The 17494-nt window shown below is 38.1% G+C and overlaps 1 protein-coding gene across 1 annotated transcript; it reads right to left on the bottom strand.

Moving 5' to 3' along the window:
* Positions 1-7255: 7255 nt before the first annotated feature.
* Positions 7256-16656, bottom strand: LOC110776706 (uncharacterized). Its single transcript, XM_021981254.2, has 8 exons — positions 15997-16656; positions 15665-15731; positions 15025-15263; positions 13671-13872; positions 11160-11285; positions 10911-11005; positions 10730-10836; positions 7256-7926 (listed from the first exon to the last, which is right to left on the bottom strand). Exons 1-8 carry the CDS (start codon positions 16384-16386, stop codon positions 7860-7862), a joined length of 1293 nt encoding a protein of 430 aa, XP_021836946.1. The 5' UTR covers positions 16387-16656; the 3' UTR covers positions 7256-7859.
* Between the last annotated feature and the right edge of the window lie 838 nt (positions 16657-17494).

Raw genomic sequence — 17494 nt, 5'->3', positions numbered from 1 at the left:
ACAGCACTATGAGGACGAGGACATCTAAAACTAAAGCCACGAGGCAAGAGCAAGAAGCGCTCAAAGTCACGTCCTTGCTCCTTTAGGTACCTCAACCATTTTCTGCTAAGGAGGATGTCAGAAGGAAACAAGTCCACGTCCTCCTTTCCACGAACCATAGGAGGAAGATTCTTTGCAAACTCCTCGTCCGAAGAATTGGAAGAGTCATCTTCGAAATCCTCACGAGGGATACGAGGACGGAAATCCACACTCTTTCTTCTCCTTGAAGAACGAGCCATCCTAGAACCCCCGTCTCTTGAATGAAGTGAGGAACTAACTCCTCCCCTATTTCCCTGGGACGGGTTCGAAAAAGGAACCGTGATGTCCCTCTCTCGTGGTGCTCCCCATGCACCTACATTGGTCGTCTGCTTAATACGTGCCATGCCGTCATGCATAAGGAACAGGACGTCTGACTTAAGAAAATAGGAAAAAGCAAGGAATGGGTACGCCATCCAGATACAAGAGAAGCGGCGAATGACAGGACGCCTCCTCAAGAAATAAAAGCATCAAAAGAAAGAATCTCAAATACATGCATAACTGAGGAAACATGAAACTAACAAGAATGCTTACCAATAAGTGATCAAACTGCTGAAAACTATCAGGAAAATTGTCCAGGCTCCAAGAACAACGAACGAAAGAATCCAAGAACACTCAATGCAAACACAAAGAAGATCTTCAAAGGGAAACTACTTTCTCTCTCTAAAAATCTCTTTGAAATAACAAAAAGAAAATGAGAGAAAATAAACGATTTCTGAAGGTTTTAAAGACAAAACCAAGCTCCTAAAAAGCAACCACACGTGGCAATCCACCATGACAAGAAGGCTACCCCACCTGGGCAGGGGGAACCCTCCTTGAGGGGCAAATGATGTGGCCTAAACTATAGACTTCCACATGGCTTTATTGGGATGGCCCAATAAGAAAGCCAAAAGTCCTCCTATATACCTCAAACTCTATACAGAGTCCATTTCCACATCCAGAACAAAGGCCGTCAGTTACGCCCATAGGCCCATCTGATTAGTAAAGTCCCTAGTCAATTCATGTCCAAAAGCCCAAAACCTGCAGGCAAGCCCAACATGCAAAAGGCCCAACAGGTCTACTCAGATCTCCCACTATTGGACACATGTCCTAATCTCGGAAAGCATCTAATCATGCAACCAGGGTTTAAGGATCAAATCCCAAGAAACCCTATTACTATAAATAGTGCAGATCCCTAGGTAAAAGGGGAATTCAATACATTCCCACCTACCTTAAAACTATCTTTGCTCTGCCTTCTCTCTACAACTTACTTCTCTCTCTAGCTTATACTTACTTAAGCATCGGATGGAATATTCCTACGGGAATATTCTTGTTTTGCAGGTTGCCAAAGGATTGTGCCAGCTCATACTAAATACCTCCTAGGAACGCGTGACACGTCATCACCGTTAAAGATACCACAACAGGACTCAAGTGAAATTACTCCCATTGTTCCTTCTCAAAAACACTGTTTGAGATATCCCGACATTGCCTGTTAACAAGCGGGGTGTGCCCTTAGCACGAATAGTCCTTAGTTCAATTCACATAAACTTCTTAAATGTATTCTACACTTGCGGTAGAATAAACGATGCACAGAGGCAATATTCAATAGGCTCATTGTATGCTACACATCCCGTACTATAGCATAATCATAATAACTTGCATGCGCAACACTCATACATGCATACCAATTTGAACAACATGCTTGACATAATTCAACGATTATAAAAGTCCATAACATGATAGTTCAACAGAATCTATAAAGCATAAATCAATTCATAACATGCTCGTTCACATAGATTCAATAACAATTCTCACATGTTTGTCTACACATCAAACATGAATTCCCTACACATAAGTTCACATGATTCGCATTCAATATACTTCATAAAGTCCTCAAGGGATGGGTGGTCACCCTAGTCTTGTACGTACCTGGAATACCTAAGTACAAGAGCCACTGTGCGAATCACGACTCACTAGAAATCAACTCCTATAAACACAAAGGAGAAACTTAATTATTAATCATGTTTATTAAATTTCCAGCAACTATTTAAGAAACTAAAACCCTTGGTTTAATTAGAAATTAATCGCTATTCGTCAATTTAATAGTATCAAATAGTCAACTCAAGTCCTAGCATAAAAACATTGACTTTTTGGCTTTAAAATCATTAAAATCAACACTTTAAAGCTTAATAACAAATCTGAAAATTTAAGTTGATTCCCATAATTTAATCGTCATTAAATTATGTGAACCAATCGCTTGAGCAATCGAAATTGAAATCCTACTAGTAGGTCACTAATAAAATCATATTTTGACCTTAAAAATTGACACTTTAATTAACCCTTAAATCTGAAAATTATAATTCTTTTGAATCAAAACCAATCTCATCAATTCGAATACTAAATATTAAAATACGGTGTTCATAACCGTTCCCAGCAATTTAAATAATCCAAATAATTAAATAATCTCAATTAAAGAATTAAAACAATTTAAAACTGAAATTTGAAAAGTTTGAAAGTATACAATTTGATTATCAACAATCAACAACACACACACGCAACAATTGATGTGTTGCGCGTGTGGGCAGCGACGTGGGCAACAACACAGCACGGCACGCAGCACTCGGCTAGGCAGCAGCGCGGGACACGCACAACACAAGCAGCAACAGCGCAGGCGGACTGTGCGCTGCGTGGGCGGGAGTGGCGTGGGCGTTGGGCGACAGAGGCGGCGAGGGTGTGCGGCACGGCAGCAGCAGCGAGCAACAACGTGTGCGCTGGCTGCGGGCTGTGAAGGCGAGAGAGAGCGGCGAGGGGTGTGCGCATGAGGCGCGGGCTGGCACACGGCTGGGCAGGCACACGTGCAAGGCAAGCTCGTGCCTTGGGGCCGAAGGAAAGAGCCGGACAAAGGGAGAGGAGAGAGAGAGAAAAAATTCTGAAAATTAAGGTTGGGGATTTAATGAAGGGAAGGGGTATTTATAGGTTCTCATCCCTTCATGAGCTAGGTTTTAGGTTTTAAGGTTGGGCTTGCTTACGGGCTTATTTAATATTAATTCCTTGCAAGCCTTGTTGGGTTTGATCATGAAATTTAACTGGGCTTAGATTAAATTAAATTCGTTTTCAAAATACGACCCAACAAATCCCGATTAAATAAATTCGTTGAATTTATTTAATAAAAATACGGTTTTCGTAATTAATTAATAATTAAATTAAATAAAAATAAAATACATTTAATTCCCATTAAATGCAATTAAATTCATAAAAATCCTTATAAATATAATAAATATATTTATAAATTACGAAAAATACGAGGTATTACAAATGATACTGCCAACAGAACTAGGTCTTTCACCTTTATTTATCCTGTTGTAATTAGTTTTACATTCCTAGCCTCTGTACTTCAGTTGAAGTAATTTTTTATGGTTCTCGTAATCATCATATAAATATGAAATAGTTTACTCAAAGCATACTTCTTTCCTGCAAGTAATAAAACATGTTAAACATGATTAAAACTTAACTGTAACGTCATAATTTTATAATCTCATTTATAAGAGATTGGTGGGTACTAGCAATAGTCGTTACCTCAATTTCGTGATTGGCTTGGCTTTTTCTTTAGCCTTGATTACCGTCCTTCCCGAGCTCCGAGGATCGAGATCTTTATTAAAAGTAGGTATAATCAAGTTTAATACTTACTTTTAGTAATACTAATAAAATTGAACACTTTTCTTTTTTAATAAGAAATTAAGAATAATTAGCTTATAAATTGCCAAAAAAAGTATGTTTGACCTTAGCTACTGACCTTGAAGGTCAACTATGAGATAATAAAAAACCAAAATAGTTTAATACTTCCTCCGTTCAGCAAAAGATGCATCATTTCTATTTGCACGTATGTCAATACGCTTCTTTGAACATTAATATTTCTAAATGCATATAAGTAAAAATTATTAAAAGTTGATATTTGCAATCCTTGCATTAATACGAATTTAACAATATCTCACTTGACTATATTTTTTCTTACACAACAGTAACAAAATGATTGTCAAAGTTGATTGATGAATGCGCAAATGAGAAACGATGCATCTATTGTGGAACGGAGGAAGTAGAAACAAGGCCCATTAACTTTACCCAACCCAAACCTACAAAATAACGGAGTTCTAGTCAAAGACTAAAATGTCATCTTCAATACTTATCGTTCGCAAAGCAGAGAGAGGAAGGAAAAGGCAGTCGGGCTGCTAGCTGGTCGCTATTCTGTGTACGAGAGGTACGGCCGTGTGGCGAGGTGGTGGCAGCAAAAACGCCGGCGGAGGGTGGTAACTTGGTGACTGATGTCGGGATGGAGCCGCCGCGAAGAAGGGAGGCAGCTGGAGAGTCGAATAGAGGAGGGAAGAAAGGAGAGTACAGGGCTACGGGATTGGTGTTTAGATGGTCTGAATTTTAAGGGTGGTTGCTTGTGGTGGTTCCCGACCGAAGGTGGGAGCGGTGGTGTTAAAGATGGTGAGTTACAATTAATTTGTTCAAAGTAGAGAGAGATTTGAATTTATTAAGAGGGCTTATGAATTTAGAAATTAATTAGATGGCTAATTCTGTTTTGTATTTTGTCTGAGATAACTGATCAGTTATTTATAGAGGCTTTGGTGTTCCATGAATGCAACAACTTAGCTTAATTATGTTCACAAACGGAAGCAAAGAAGAATGTAAATTGCTGATTAAGAGAGGGTACTCTAGTTTTGGTCTTCAATTTTATAGATAGGTTGACGAATCAAGGAGTTAAATGAAAAATGGTGGAGACACGTAAAAAAAACTCATGGTTGACTCTCATGGATTGGATGACATGGATGAGAAGAATAACAAAAATTGTTTGTTGGTCTTTTGACTCAAATAGGGACATTTTGGTAATTAGATAACTTTTCAGATTTTTATTCTCTTTTATTTTTTGCTAAGAAATAGAAAATCTAAATATAATTTCTTAATTAAATCATAAAACCTGAAAAAAATTAGGATTCTAGTTAATCTTAAACTCTTAGTATTTTAGAAATATCCAAACACCTTAGTATTAGGATTGTTCTAAAACTCTAAGTTATGTAGGATTAAGAAAACAACCAACTTGTGGCCCAAGTTACTTGACAAACAAGAAAACTTGGAGCCTAAGTTATTGGGCCTGCCACGCAGGCTAGGCCGCCCACGCTGCCATGGCTGGAAGGCCACGCTGGGCGATGGGCCTTGTGCCTGGCACTGGCTTGTCGTACCTTGCGGGCTTGCTCGTCGAGCGATGGGCTGGCTCGCTTGTCGGTCTGTCACTCGTCGTGCTTCCGATTCGTTTTCCGATTCTGGAGTTTATTTCCCATTCGAACAATATTTATGTTTCTCATAATATTTCCGATTCCGATAATATTTTCCGATTTCGGCAATATTTTCGATTCCGATAATATTTCCGTTTCCTGCAATATTTTCGATTCCGGCAATATTTCTATTTCCGTTTAATATTTTTCGAAAAGAACCATATTCCCTTTTCCTGTAATATCTTCGACTTCGATAATATTTATATTTTTGCGTCCTGAACCATATTTCCGTTTCCGGCAATATCTTCAATTCCGGAAAATATTCTGTTTTTGCCTTTTGATGATTTCAGCTTCCACTGGAACCAAGATCCATCATTTTCGAATGTCAATAAATAGAGCATTTAAGGACTATTGCATTCACCTAAATACTTGATCCGCTCACGTACTATTTGTGTGACCCTGCGGGTTCAGTCAAGAGTAAGTTGTGGATTAATAATATTAATTCCACTTGAACTGAAGTGGTCTCTAGCTAGACATTTAGATCACTTGATTTCACTGAATTATTAACTTGCTAATTAATACTGAACCGCATTTATTAGACTTAGCATAAATGCATTAAATGCAAACTTGGACCAATAGCATTATTTCCTTCAGACAACCTAACTATTGCCACTGCGGAACTGATTCCAGTTTCGTAGCAATTTTCACCACTAAGAACTCCGATTTTGTTTCGTGATCTATTTATCTGCAAATTGGTTCCTATCTAATCTCAAAAATAAGTTTAGCAAGCTTTATGCTTTTAGAGTACTACTAGCGGCAAACTTGCTAATCATAACCCGATGACCAAAACAATGTACGACAACTTTTGTGTAAGACCGCCTTACCGAAAAGGCCACTGTGATTGCTTAACTAATTGGTTTCATTTGTTAACTAATTAGTTCCAGTGATTAACTAATTGGTTTCATTGCTTAACTAATTAGTTACAGTGATTAACTAATTGATTCAATTGCTTAATTTATATGACACCAATGTGATCTTCTGCGTAAGACCACCGTATATAAAAGTTTGTAAACAACCTAAGGGGAGATCAATATGGATAATTATAGTCTCATTCTCAAAATCAAAACTTGAAATTCCAAATGGCATTCAAATATTCATAACTTGCTGATATTCTTACAATCTTACTATGATTTGTAAGGCATAACTTGTAAAAATGTCTAATTAGCCATATAGCAGATTAGATAATTCTATATATCCTTCTAAAACTATTAACTATATCCAACAGTACCCATGTTAACTGTGCAAATAATTTCAAGTATCAGCAAGTTCTCAACTCAATGTAGCATTACCATTTCCCATGAAACGTGTTGCAAATTTATTGGCTCATTGTTTATTGCACCGCAAATGATACGTTGATACATGTAAGGGAGTAACCTTTTAACCATGGGGACTAACCTTTCATAATATTATTTAATTTTGATGGAATATGCTTTACGGGTCCTAAACGGTAACAAAAAAAAAAGATTTAAGTCCTTAACCGTGAAAAATGGCAAAGGTAAGACCCCATTGTTATCTTAACTCATTATTAAGCATTCGTAACCTTTTTTTATCAATTTGGTAACTGGATCATAGGCCTCTGCAAAAAAGAAAAAGTTACAAGTATTTTTCAGTAGTTTTCCATTTTATGTTCGGCAGAGAAATGCGACTTCCACAGAATTTTTAATTAAACCTCGTGTTATATTGTATGCCTAAAATAAAATTTTAAGGTTAAGCGCTTAAGCCTAAGAAATTAAGATGTCCCTCGTGTGAGATTAACAGTAAAAAAAAAATAGCCTAATTAACATTGAGCAGTAGATTGGGGGGGAAGGGCTTCTCTGAGACGGCATGCAGAAGGGCTGTCGAAACCGTTCTTAACAATTTTGAGCAGATAAAACAGTGAGCCAAGCTCAAAATAACTCGATCAAAATTCCAAATCTTCAGATTTTAAATACACAACCCATTCAGATTACAACATTCCTACTTTCAAGTTTACTATTCGACTTAGCCTTGCAGATCATCAAAATTTTGAGCCAAGCTTAAGCAATTCAGAGCCAGATTAAGTTCGAAACTATTCCTATTGTTAAAATATGATCACTGCTCATTTTTGTTCTTTAATAGCTGCTCAGAGATGAAATGGAAGCTACATGAAATATATGTTCCTTGTAGATTTTTAGTTTACAGAGTAACATTCTTTTGAGAAGATATATGGTGGACTATGATGAACGTCGTAGACAGAGTAGCTCAGAAATCATGATTTTCGAAGATTCCAGAATTCGCTGTCTAACCAACCCGTCTTAATTTGTCCTTGATGCTAAAAGATTCAGGTTTTGCATTCTGGTGCCAATCTGCTCCTTGATCCTAACAGATTCAGGTTTTGCATTCTGCTACCAATCTGCTTTCATTTTCAACTTGTTGCTCGATCATCAATATTACAACTACAAGCCGTTCATAGGCTTTGGCCCTAAATTTCAATTAACTCATCCAACAAAGGTTTCATGTTCTCCTCTCTATCTTCTTATCACTTGATCTTCTCTCCTCTGCTTCCCGTCGTTTTTGTTGCCTGAAATATCATGAGGGTCAGAAATGCACCCTAGGTATCAGTGTCAATGACAGTAGACAAAAGAGTTCAATAAAATCAAGGTAAGCCCATAAAGTTTGTGTTGACACTTAACACACTTGATGAACACCATCTTGAACTCTGCAGTTGGCATAACATTCAAGTCTCAATCGTAGCCAGTGAAATAAAGTAGGAATTCAATTCTTTTTACTAATGATATTCCACAAGCCTGGGTATTTTAATACGAAGTAGTTGACTAATGCTAGACACCGTGCTATAACTGATTCATAGTCTTACAAAAATTCTATTGCTCAAGTGGCATAGACAGTGTACCGTCAAATTATACTCTTAAGAAACCTACAGAGTGTTTTCTGACTTTTCCCAGTCTGAGCCTTAGTGATTAAGACTAAAGAGGGTCCAAAAAGAATTGACATTAGCCTCTAAACTTCTATTGCAAACTAGGGATTATGATGAATCATTAGCAGGGATCGCACCATATATCCTTTATATCTCAACAAAAGACACTTCTAACACCTTGTTTGAAATTCCATTTCACTACAAGAGTAAAATTTTCAGCTTTGTTTTGAAAAGCACGCCCAAGGCGTACCGCGCAAGCCCTTGCGCCTTTTCCTTGCTGCGCAGCCACCTACAAAAGCTGCGCGCCCGAGTACGCCTCACCACGCCTTTTCCCTGGCACAAGGGGCTTGCGCAGTACGCCTTGGGCGTCGCGCCTCTGTAGCTTAGGCGTCCAATTGCTGACGTGACATATATTTTTAGGAAATACTCCCTCCGTATTTATTTAAGAGATACACTTGGCCGGGCGCGGGTATTAAGAATAAGAATTGAATGAAATAAAGTAATAAAACAAGTGGAATTGGGTAGATATTTTAATAAGTAAAACAAGTGGGGACCATGTCATTTTAGGGGATGGGGGGTGGGGTGTAGTTAGGAAATTATTTATTTAATAGGGTGGTGAGACATAGGATATATTAGATAGATTATTTAATTAGATGGTGGGGTTGATAAGTTACTAAAAATGGCAAGTGTATCCCTTAAATAAATACAGAGGGAGTAACCAAAATCACGTGCCCCGAAAGGTCAGAAAATCTATTTTAAAAGAAAAGAGGAGAGAAAGACCTACAATTCAGAGAAAAAATCATTATGAAGACCCTTGAACGGCCTGCGTTCGAGGAGAGATAATTTACCGGTGCAAGACTCTCTCTAGATCTAAAGAATTCAAATAAAAACTTACCCATGCTTTATAAAGCAATTTCAAGCAGAAGCCCAAATCTATTATTAAATTAATTTCCGTCAATTAAAAGCCTAATTGAAAGCCCTAATCTGGAAAAACCCTAAATTGCAAATCTCATGCAATTGATGACCACTGACTTGCCTGCTAAGACAGAGAACGCTGGTCATCCATCTCCGGTTATCTCCGGCACCATAGCTCTCTCTCTCTCACGCTTGGACTCTACAATCTGAAAGTCTTCAGCTTCTCTTTCTCTTTTTCTTTTATGCTGGATGCCCTACAAAGTACTCAGCTAGTGACTAAGGTAGTCAAGTGTAACTTCTCAGCCCCTCTTCTCAAAGTTCTTTGTAGTATTAATTTAAATAAGGTTTACGTTCTTTTAATGGAAAATTAATACTGCAAAAAAATTAAAAGCCGTGTGCACCTGGGCTTCTGAGACTTTTGCGCCTCGCGCCTTTTAAAATCAAGGGTCCATGAGAGAATGCAGAAAATCGTCGTGATAATAAGTAAAGAAAATATTGAAGTAAGATTTAAAGAGCCAGGAGGGTTTTGGCCACCAAGTTTCCAAAGGTAGCACGAATCCCCATTCCCTAGATAATGATGCCACCTCACTTTCCAGTCAATGCAACATACCTCGGCCACAATTATATTTGGATGTAAGACACCCCTCAGATATTATTGAACTCTAGAAAGCTAGGAAACACTCGAAACTCCACTAACTAATTAACTATGTAAGGAAAAAGTGTTGGAAAACCCAAAATAAAAAGATGGACAAAAGCAGTACGATCGGGGAAGTATAAGAGTGTTGTTTACTTCCTTAACAAGACTCAATTAATTTGGAATGACATACCATAAATAATGTTTGATTGCTATGAAAATCATCGTTTCCCCTTTCCAGCTTCCAGTATTTCTATAGATTATTCCGAAAAACAGGACACTTTCTTAAAAAAAAATTGCGCAAAACCTAATAATAATTTGGTGAAAATATTTCCAATATGCATATAACTTGTCAAAGGTATATTCATGTCTTTACTTATGAATAGGTGACAGTCCAGATCCAGGTCATAGCCATACGCCCATATTGGCATGTAAATGCATCCAGATTTCTATGCCTTCACTGGTGACTGGCCTGACAACAATAATCTAGCCCCTACCTTCCCTCCTTGGAACTTGAAACTATATTCAAGTTCTACGTTGCAAGATCTCTACCAAGACGAAGAAGTATTAGAGGTAAACTACAGCAAAAAGAGACCTTTGGTTTGTGTCAAAAACTACAGGGTAAGGAATAAAAGTTCGTACCCAGTGCACAAGGTTCCCGCTATTTAGCATAGGGTTTGGGGAACTTCCAAATGTACGCAGCATTAGCCTCATAAGGAGGTTGTTTCCAGGGAACTCGTGACCTAGCGAATAGCAAGTAGAAACTTGACCATCGCGCCAAGCCACGACCTTCAACAAGGACAAATCTTCAACAAGGCACAAGAGGCAATAAAAAACCCTATATAAATTCTGAACCAGGCACACCAGTGAAGGAATGACAGGACACATAGGCAAACTTACGCAAAAGCAGCATATCCAGCTCCGGCATTCGCTGAAGAAAAAATTGATGAATGTGCTCCAACTGTATCCTGGCCACTACCCAGCACGTTTCTTCTATCACCATCCACCTAAAACCGACAAACCATTTAAGAACAACTCAATAGATGTATCAATAAAGTAAAGAATATAGATTGCGTGGAACCTTATCCCATTTTGATTTCTTATTGTGTCGACCCTCCCGGGATAACATGTCAGCTGAACCTGATTGCGATCCAGCAGAAGGCAAATTGGGAACACCTGCAGACCACCATTGACAGGATAAAATATCACTGCCAGCTCAGGCAATACAAGCAACAAATATATATTTCATGAAACAACTAATTATACTGATGACCAACAGATCAAGAATTTTAAGAATACAAAGATTAATTATAGCATACTAAATGAGCACCTGGACTAGGCAATAAAACTTTCTGTGCAGTGTTTCCAGCATGTGTTCCCCCAGAAACAAAGTCAACCTTTGGAGTTTTCTTCCGCTCTTGTTCCTTCCTTTCCATTTCACGTTTCATATCAGCTTCTGCTTTCAGAAAACAGGGGGAATAAGCACATGGCCATCATAGATATGATTGCATAGGTGGTAAATGCAGCCTCATAAAGTTGGGAGAGAAGGAGAAGAATTTATACTATCGCATATCACATCTGTCTACAGGCTACATTTTGTCCACTTGACTAAACACTAAACAACAATGGAAACCTACAAATCTTAGTATCTTACATACTTTGAAATGAATGTTACTTGCCAGGACGGCAGCACAGCATTTTTTATCAGTGTTTTACACTTCTAGGATTTTTTATATTTTATAACGAGAGAGTATGTTAAATTAAACACCATGGAAATGTTCACCTATGCACAAAAGGAGGGCTCTTAAGATATCATGTAAGTATAACTTTATCTATCAATAGCAGAAACAAGTACAGCTGGAAACGAAGAAGTTAACTCTAGAAAAGAAAGTTCATTTATGTTGCAAGTAATCTATAGCATCTTAAGCATAAATATAAAACAAGCAGCAAATAGAACAATTTCAAAAATCAGCCTACTGGAGTAGAGAGAGAAGGAAATTGGTTTGCCCTGCTTGGATAGGGGGTTACAAGAAAAGGAAAGGTTGTGAACCCTATATTACCCTAGTTGATATTTAGTTGACCACTTAAGCAATTCTCAATCACCAGTTTCCAGTTTACAGACACCACAAATTCATTTTCATGATTCCCTGCCCACCGACGGGATTTTAATTTCCTCAAACCCCTCTAAAACTATAAAACCACTTGAAGCACCATCTACTTCCATGGCTAGAACACTGCACCACATATGTCAACCATACACCAAACCCCCCCCCCCCCCCGGCCAGTCAGTGGGGCCGCACCAACGCTGCAACACTTGTTATATTTTACATCCACTAAACTAACATCCAACCCCTACTCCATGACCGACACCAGCACTCACCCCCCACAACTAGGGGTGAGAAAAAAAAAAGTCAGCCACCTGAATCGAATCCGGAAAGGAAAGTGAGGTTCCAGGTAACAAAATTGGGAACCTACTGCAACAAGTTCAAGTTCCGCTTCTAGTTCCAACCCTGTAAACTCCGATTGCATTATCAAGTACCCAAAACCTGGAATCGGATTTAAATGTCACATAAACCCAAATCACAAAACAGTTCAAGCTCATTTTTTGGAAACAAAAGATATAGAATAGCAATTTAAGCCCAAACTATAAAATAATCAAAGCCCAATGCAAAAATGATGTTCTTTTTTTAATAAATTGGAAACAATTTATTGAAATCTATAAAATGACAAGGTACCCCTGATCAGAACCTATTGCAACATGATCCGACTCTGAGTCTCATTTTTCAAGAACCTGGTTCCAGTTGCGATTTCATGGTACCTGTTGTGCTTACCCCCTTACCCACAACCATCACTAATACGGTAATACCTACCGCCACCACCCTTCAATAGCTACCACCCACCATAACCTACACAACCCACCACAAAAACTACAACCAGACATGTAGAACCGGAACACCAACGCTTAGAGAGAGAGCCAAAACCTATTAATTTAGTATTTATGGTCAAACGGAAAATTCTGACTCCATGATCATGATGGTTGAAATTGGCCATCAAGGTTTAAAATCTAGAACCTCGGTGGTTGATGGCAACTTATTGTGCCTGCCATTGGTTGAGTAGAAGGTGGATGGCCGTGGCTAAGCGGAGAGATTTGAGTAGGTGAAATGTTGTTTGAGAAATTGAAGCAAGGCTTCCATTCTTTTTCCTTTATTTGAGAATCAAACAAATAAAAGGGCACTGATTTTTAACCCCACTCAAACCAAACAAATGTTTAAATTCTTTCTTGATTATTTTCCAGGTATCCCACGTTAAACTTTCTTGGGTCCTTTTCCTTGTGTGAACCAAATGGCCCCATGATACTAAAACATATCATATAAGAGTCTACAAGGAGAAAATCATATCCTACAGACATAATATAAAAAAGACCTGTAAAATCCCTAAATTTTGATATTAGCATTTCTTACTGTGCATTCGGTTTTATGTTTAAAGCGTGTTTTCCTGTCTTAATAAGTGACAGTTAGATACCATAAATAGACGCCAAAAATACCACCATACACAAAAGGAGGGGAACACCGCTGTAGACAAAATAAATTGAGTACTCAACGTATCATTTATAATTTTACCTACAAATAAAATAAACAAGTGCTGCTCAACATGAATCACTTAACTCAGCAGCACAACAGTCTAAAATAAATCCTGGAAGCAATTCATTTAAAGGTATATATTCAAAAACGATAAAACAGAGAAGATTGCATTCCACATTTCAAAATAAATATCATCCCAAACATTGTAATCATCTAAGTGCAGGATGCAAAAAGCTAAGCTCTAAGAGAGTGTTAACAACCTATTGCGTCATAGTAGTCGGTTTGATCATATCCATGTGGGTCAAATACATCTTTACTGAAGTTAGACCCTATCTCATCGATATCTTGATACCTCACAGCATGGCGCAAGAAATCAGGATTTCGGTAGTCTTTTTTATTGCGAACCTCTACATTAAAGCTTTTTCCTTGCCTCTTCAACGCAAGAAACTTATTTATCTTCTCCTACAAAAACAGAAGACTAACATAAACCTCTACATACTTGCTAAAATAAAGCATGTTAGAAATAATCATTGCAACAGAAAACAAAACAAATAATTTGTTGCCAAAGTAAGGCATCTACAGAAAAATAAAAATTGACTTGACACATTATAATGCCAGCTGCATCTTGTTCTAGATACAATTAAGAATTAGCAGATATTCAGCGTACTACACATAGAATGCTAGTTTTAAAATTAAAATAAATAACAACTTCCATGACAGCTATAAAGGATTTCCTAACTTCAAAGCAGTAGTGCCTAGGATTAGTCATTTGATACGCTAAAATGGCCAATCCGACCCAACCAAACGTAGATACTAGAGATACAGAAACTTTGGCTAGTTCCCTAAAACAAATATATTCAAGACAAACAGATACGTCACATGGAATCAGAGATCTAGCCTAAAGTGACAGCATCCCACCCCTAAAATAGAAAAAGAATATGTTTTCGTTTACGAAGTTGAAATAGTACTACTATTACTAATAAAAAGAGAATAACCTACAATATGGGTGTTGGTTAGTACTACTAATGGCTTCAAAATTCAGGTATCATAAAAATTTAGTGCAGCAACCATAGCCAGCAGCACAGATTTAATACCTAAAGAAGATTAAGCTCCAGAAGAAAATCAATTTTATGAAATTGTGATATTAAACGCTGAACTTCTTGAACCATGTCACGAGCCTAATTCTACTTTCTTACACATCAAATATTACCCGTAAAACTCATGTCCAAATTCATAAATCTATATATCAAGCTACTTTGGTATCAACAAGCAGAGCCAATCCTCCCCTCCCATCCATCACAAGCAAGAATGATGCTTGATTCTCACCATGATTAATGGGGTTTCCTCCCTACCCCCTACTCCTCCTCCCTTCTGGCCTCACCTTGCCTCTCTTAGAAAAATTACTTTGGCACATTCTATGAAAATTACTTTGTAGCTCTTAAATCATGTTTGGGAGTAGAACCTCAAACCGCCAAATTGAACCCAACATTGGCAGTTGCAATGTAATTATTTGACATGACTCGCGTAAGTGGAGAGGAAACAAACAACTAATAGATGACAGATCAAACATCTAAACTGTAGGTGATTTGGAGCTGAGAGTAAGTAGGTGCTGACCTGTAGCTCATCCAAACACTTCTCTTCTGGTGGTGATCGAAGAAATTTTTGTAACGGGTCAGAATCCAGTCCATCTTCGGCAGAGATATTGACACCTTCCCCAACCCCAGCTTCTAATTCATTTGCCGCCCTATGATCAAGTTGTAAGGCATCTACTTCAGCAGACAACTGAGGAGAGTCAGTCTGATTGTTTGGTGTCATGGTATGTACATTGCTTATATGTATTCTCTGTGGAATATCTGCACCAAGACACAAACATATACATTTACTATTTGGTTTCACCACATCTATTGATAGGTAGACCACAATCCATTCTAAATTAAATGGGCATCAATAATTTCAAATAACCAATTATATATAGGCTTTCCTGGGCATTCTAGTTGCTAACCAAGATCCTTAGCAGCAAAGCGACACTAACGCCTAAGTTATGTTACTAAGCCTTGCCAAAATCAACATACTTGTTATCAATGTCAAAGACAGGAGCATAAGCTTTTTGGGGATGCATACGTAATACTCGATATATCATTCTCGATATTCATGTCCATCGTGAAGTGTTGCCTGTTTTAAACACAAGCTTAAGTCGCATTACAATCTACACTTGTGTGAGCCATTACAAGAATTCAGTGAACAACATCCTTACCGTGATTAGTCATGAGCTCTTCACCATACATAACTCGGCCAGCACTTGTGCCCAAGATTTCCCCATCCTGAAAGAATAATAACACTCCACTTCATTCATTAACCATAAGAATACACTTATCCTATCAAATACACATTTATTCAGATTTGAATTAGAAACAAAAAAAGTCACCTAATCATTCTCTAATTCTTAAGTACGCAGTACTAAGCTAACTGACATTTTCCTCATGACCAGCTCAACTATAAAAAGGCACCTCAGCAATCGAACCACGGCCGAATTCATACAACTAAGCCAACTAAAAATGATAAAATAAAATTAGAATTTTATCGTACCTCAGGAGACATCGCAACATCATCATGCGCATAATCAACAATACTAGGCTTTTCTCTCCTCTGCCACGAGACATCAGAATCCGAATTAGAGCTCTGAGCTTGCACTGGCGTTGGCGGCCTCAAATTGCTCCACTTCGGAGTCGAATTAGAGTTTAATCGCATAGCAGGAGCTGCACTAGGCACACCAACTTCATCATTCAGCTTCAAACCTTCTTCTTCGTCATCATTCGAACCTCGTAATTCTTCTTCTCTTCGTTGAGGCTCAGATTCTCTGTCACCATCGTCTTCCTCTTCCTTCTTTTCCATATCTTCCATGTCTTCGTCGTCGTCATCATCTTGGTACAAGTTCAGCAAATTGAAAACCTCTGAATCTTTCTTCTTCGACGCCATTTGAGAAATCCTAGGGTTTCTGAGGAAATTGAAGGTTCGAAAGACTAAATAAGAGTAGTGAATCAGGGGTAAGATTGAGGTTTACGACGAGAGAATGAAAAGGGGTTTGAATGAATCAAGATCAAAAGAAAGGGTATTAAGATTTTGGGGAGAAACGGAGAGATAGAGTATTTGTCCCGCAATATCTTTTCGCCCACATTGGTAAAAGGTTGGGAAGAGGCGGAAGAACATTGGCCACTTGGCCAGTATTTTTTTTTTTTTTTTTTTTTCTCATTCGATACTTAATAAATCTATAACCCTTATAAAAGCCACAACCCAAGTTTGGAACAGTAAAATAATATAGAATACCCGTTTTACCTTTAAGCCTTTGCCACGTTGGGCCTGCTTTCTTTGCCATGTGCGATCTCCTCCTCTCCCTCACTAAGTCAGTAATGGCGCCTCTCCATTACTGAATCATTTTGGCCCTGCTTTCTTCTCTCACCAGCCCAGAAAAACTCAACATTCGCCCGTCTTTTTTCCTTCTCCTCCTCTCACTAACCAGCCATGGGATTCGAACTCAAAGTAAGAACGAACGAAACCAACATTTTGATGGGAGGGGTGGGCGATCTTTTGATGGCGGGGGTGGATCTTTCTTTTTCTTTTGAATTGCCAAAATTGAGGCAGAGGATAGGCTGTAATCGTAGGCGAGATCGGGTTTGTGTCGGCCTCTCCCTCATTTTTTGCGGTTCAGACGAAAATGAACAAGGTCCGTACGAAATCCCTAGAATTTGAAGCAGGATGGTTGATTATTTGTCCAGTTATGTTGGTATTTTGATTTGATGCGTCGTAATTTTGGGGTTTGTTTTGACAGGTTTCCAGTTTTGGTTTTGGGATTGTAGGTTTTCAGTTTGGTTCGTCGTTTTTTGGGGGTTTGGTTTGCCAGATTGTCGATTTTGATTTTAGGATTTTTAGGATTATTAACAATTGTTTGGGATTTTGATTTTCAGTTTGGTTCATCTTATTTTTGGGGGTTTGATTTGCCAGATTTTTAGTTTTGGTTTTAAGGGTTTTAGGATTTTTAGGATTATTAACAATTATTTGGGATTTTGATTTTCAGTTTGGTTCATCT

This window comes from Spinacia oleracea, chromosome 5 (genome assembly GCF_020520425.1).
Source record: "Spinacia oleracea cultivar Varoflay chromosome 5, BTI_SOV_V1, whole genome shotgun sequence".
Taxonomy (NCBI): Eukaryota; Viridiplantae; Streptophyta; class Magnoliopsida; order Caryophyllales; family Amaranthaceae; genus Spinacia; species Spinacia oleracea.
The sequence above is the reverse complement of the archived record's forward strand: the minus strand, read 5'-3'. Positions and strand labels throughout refer to the sequence as shown.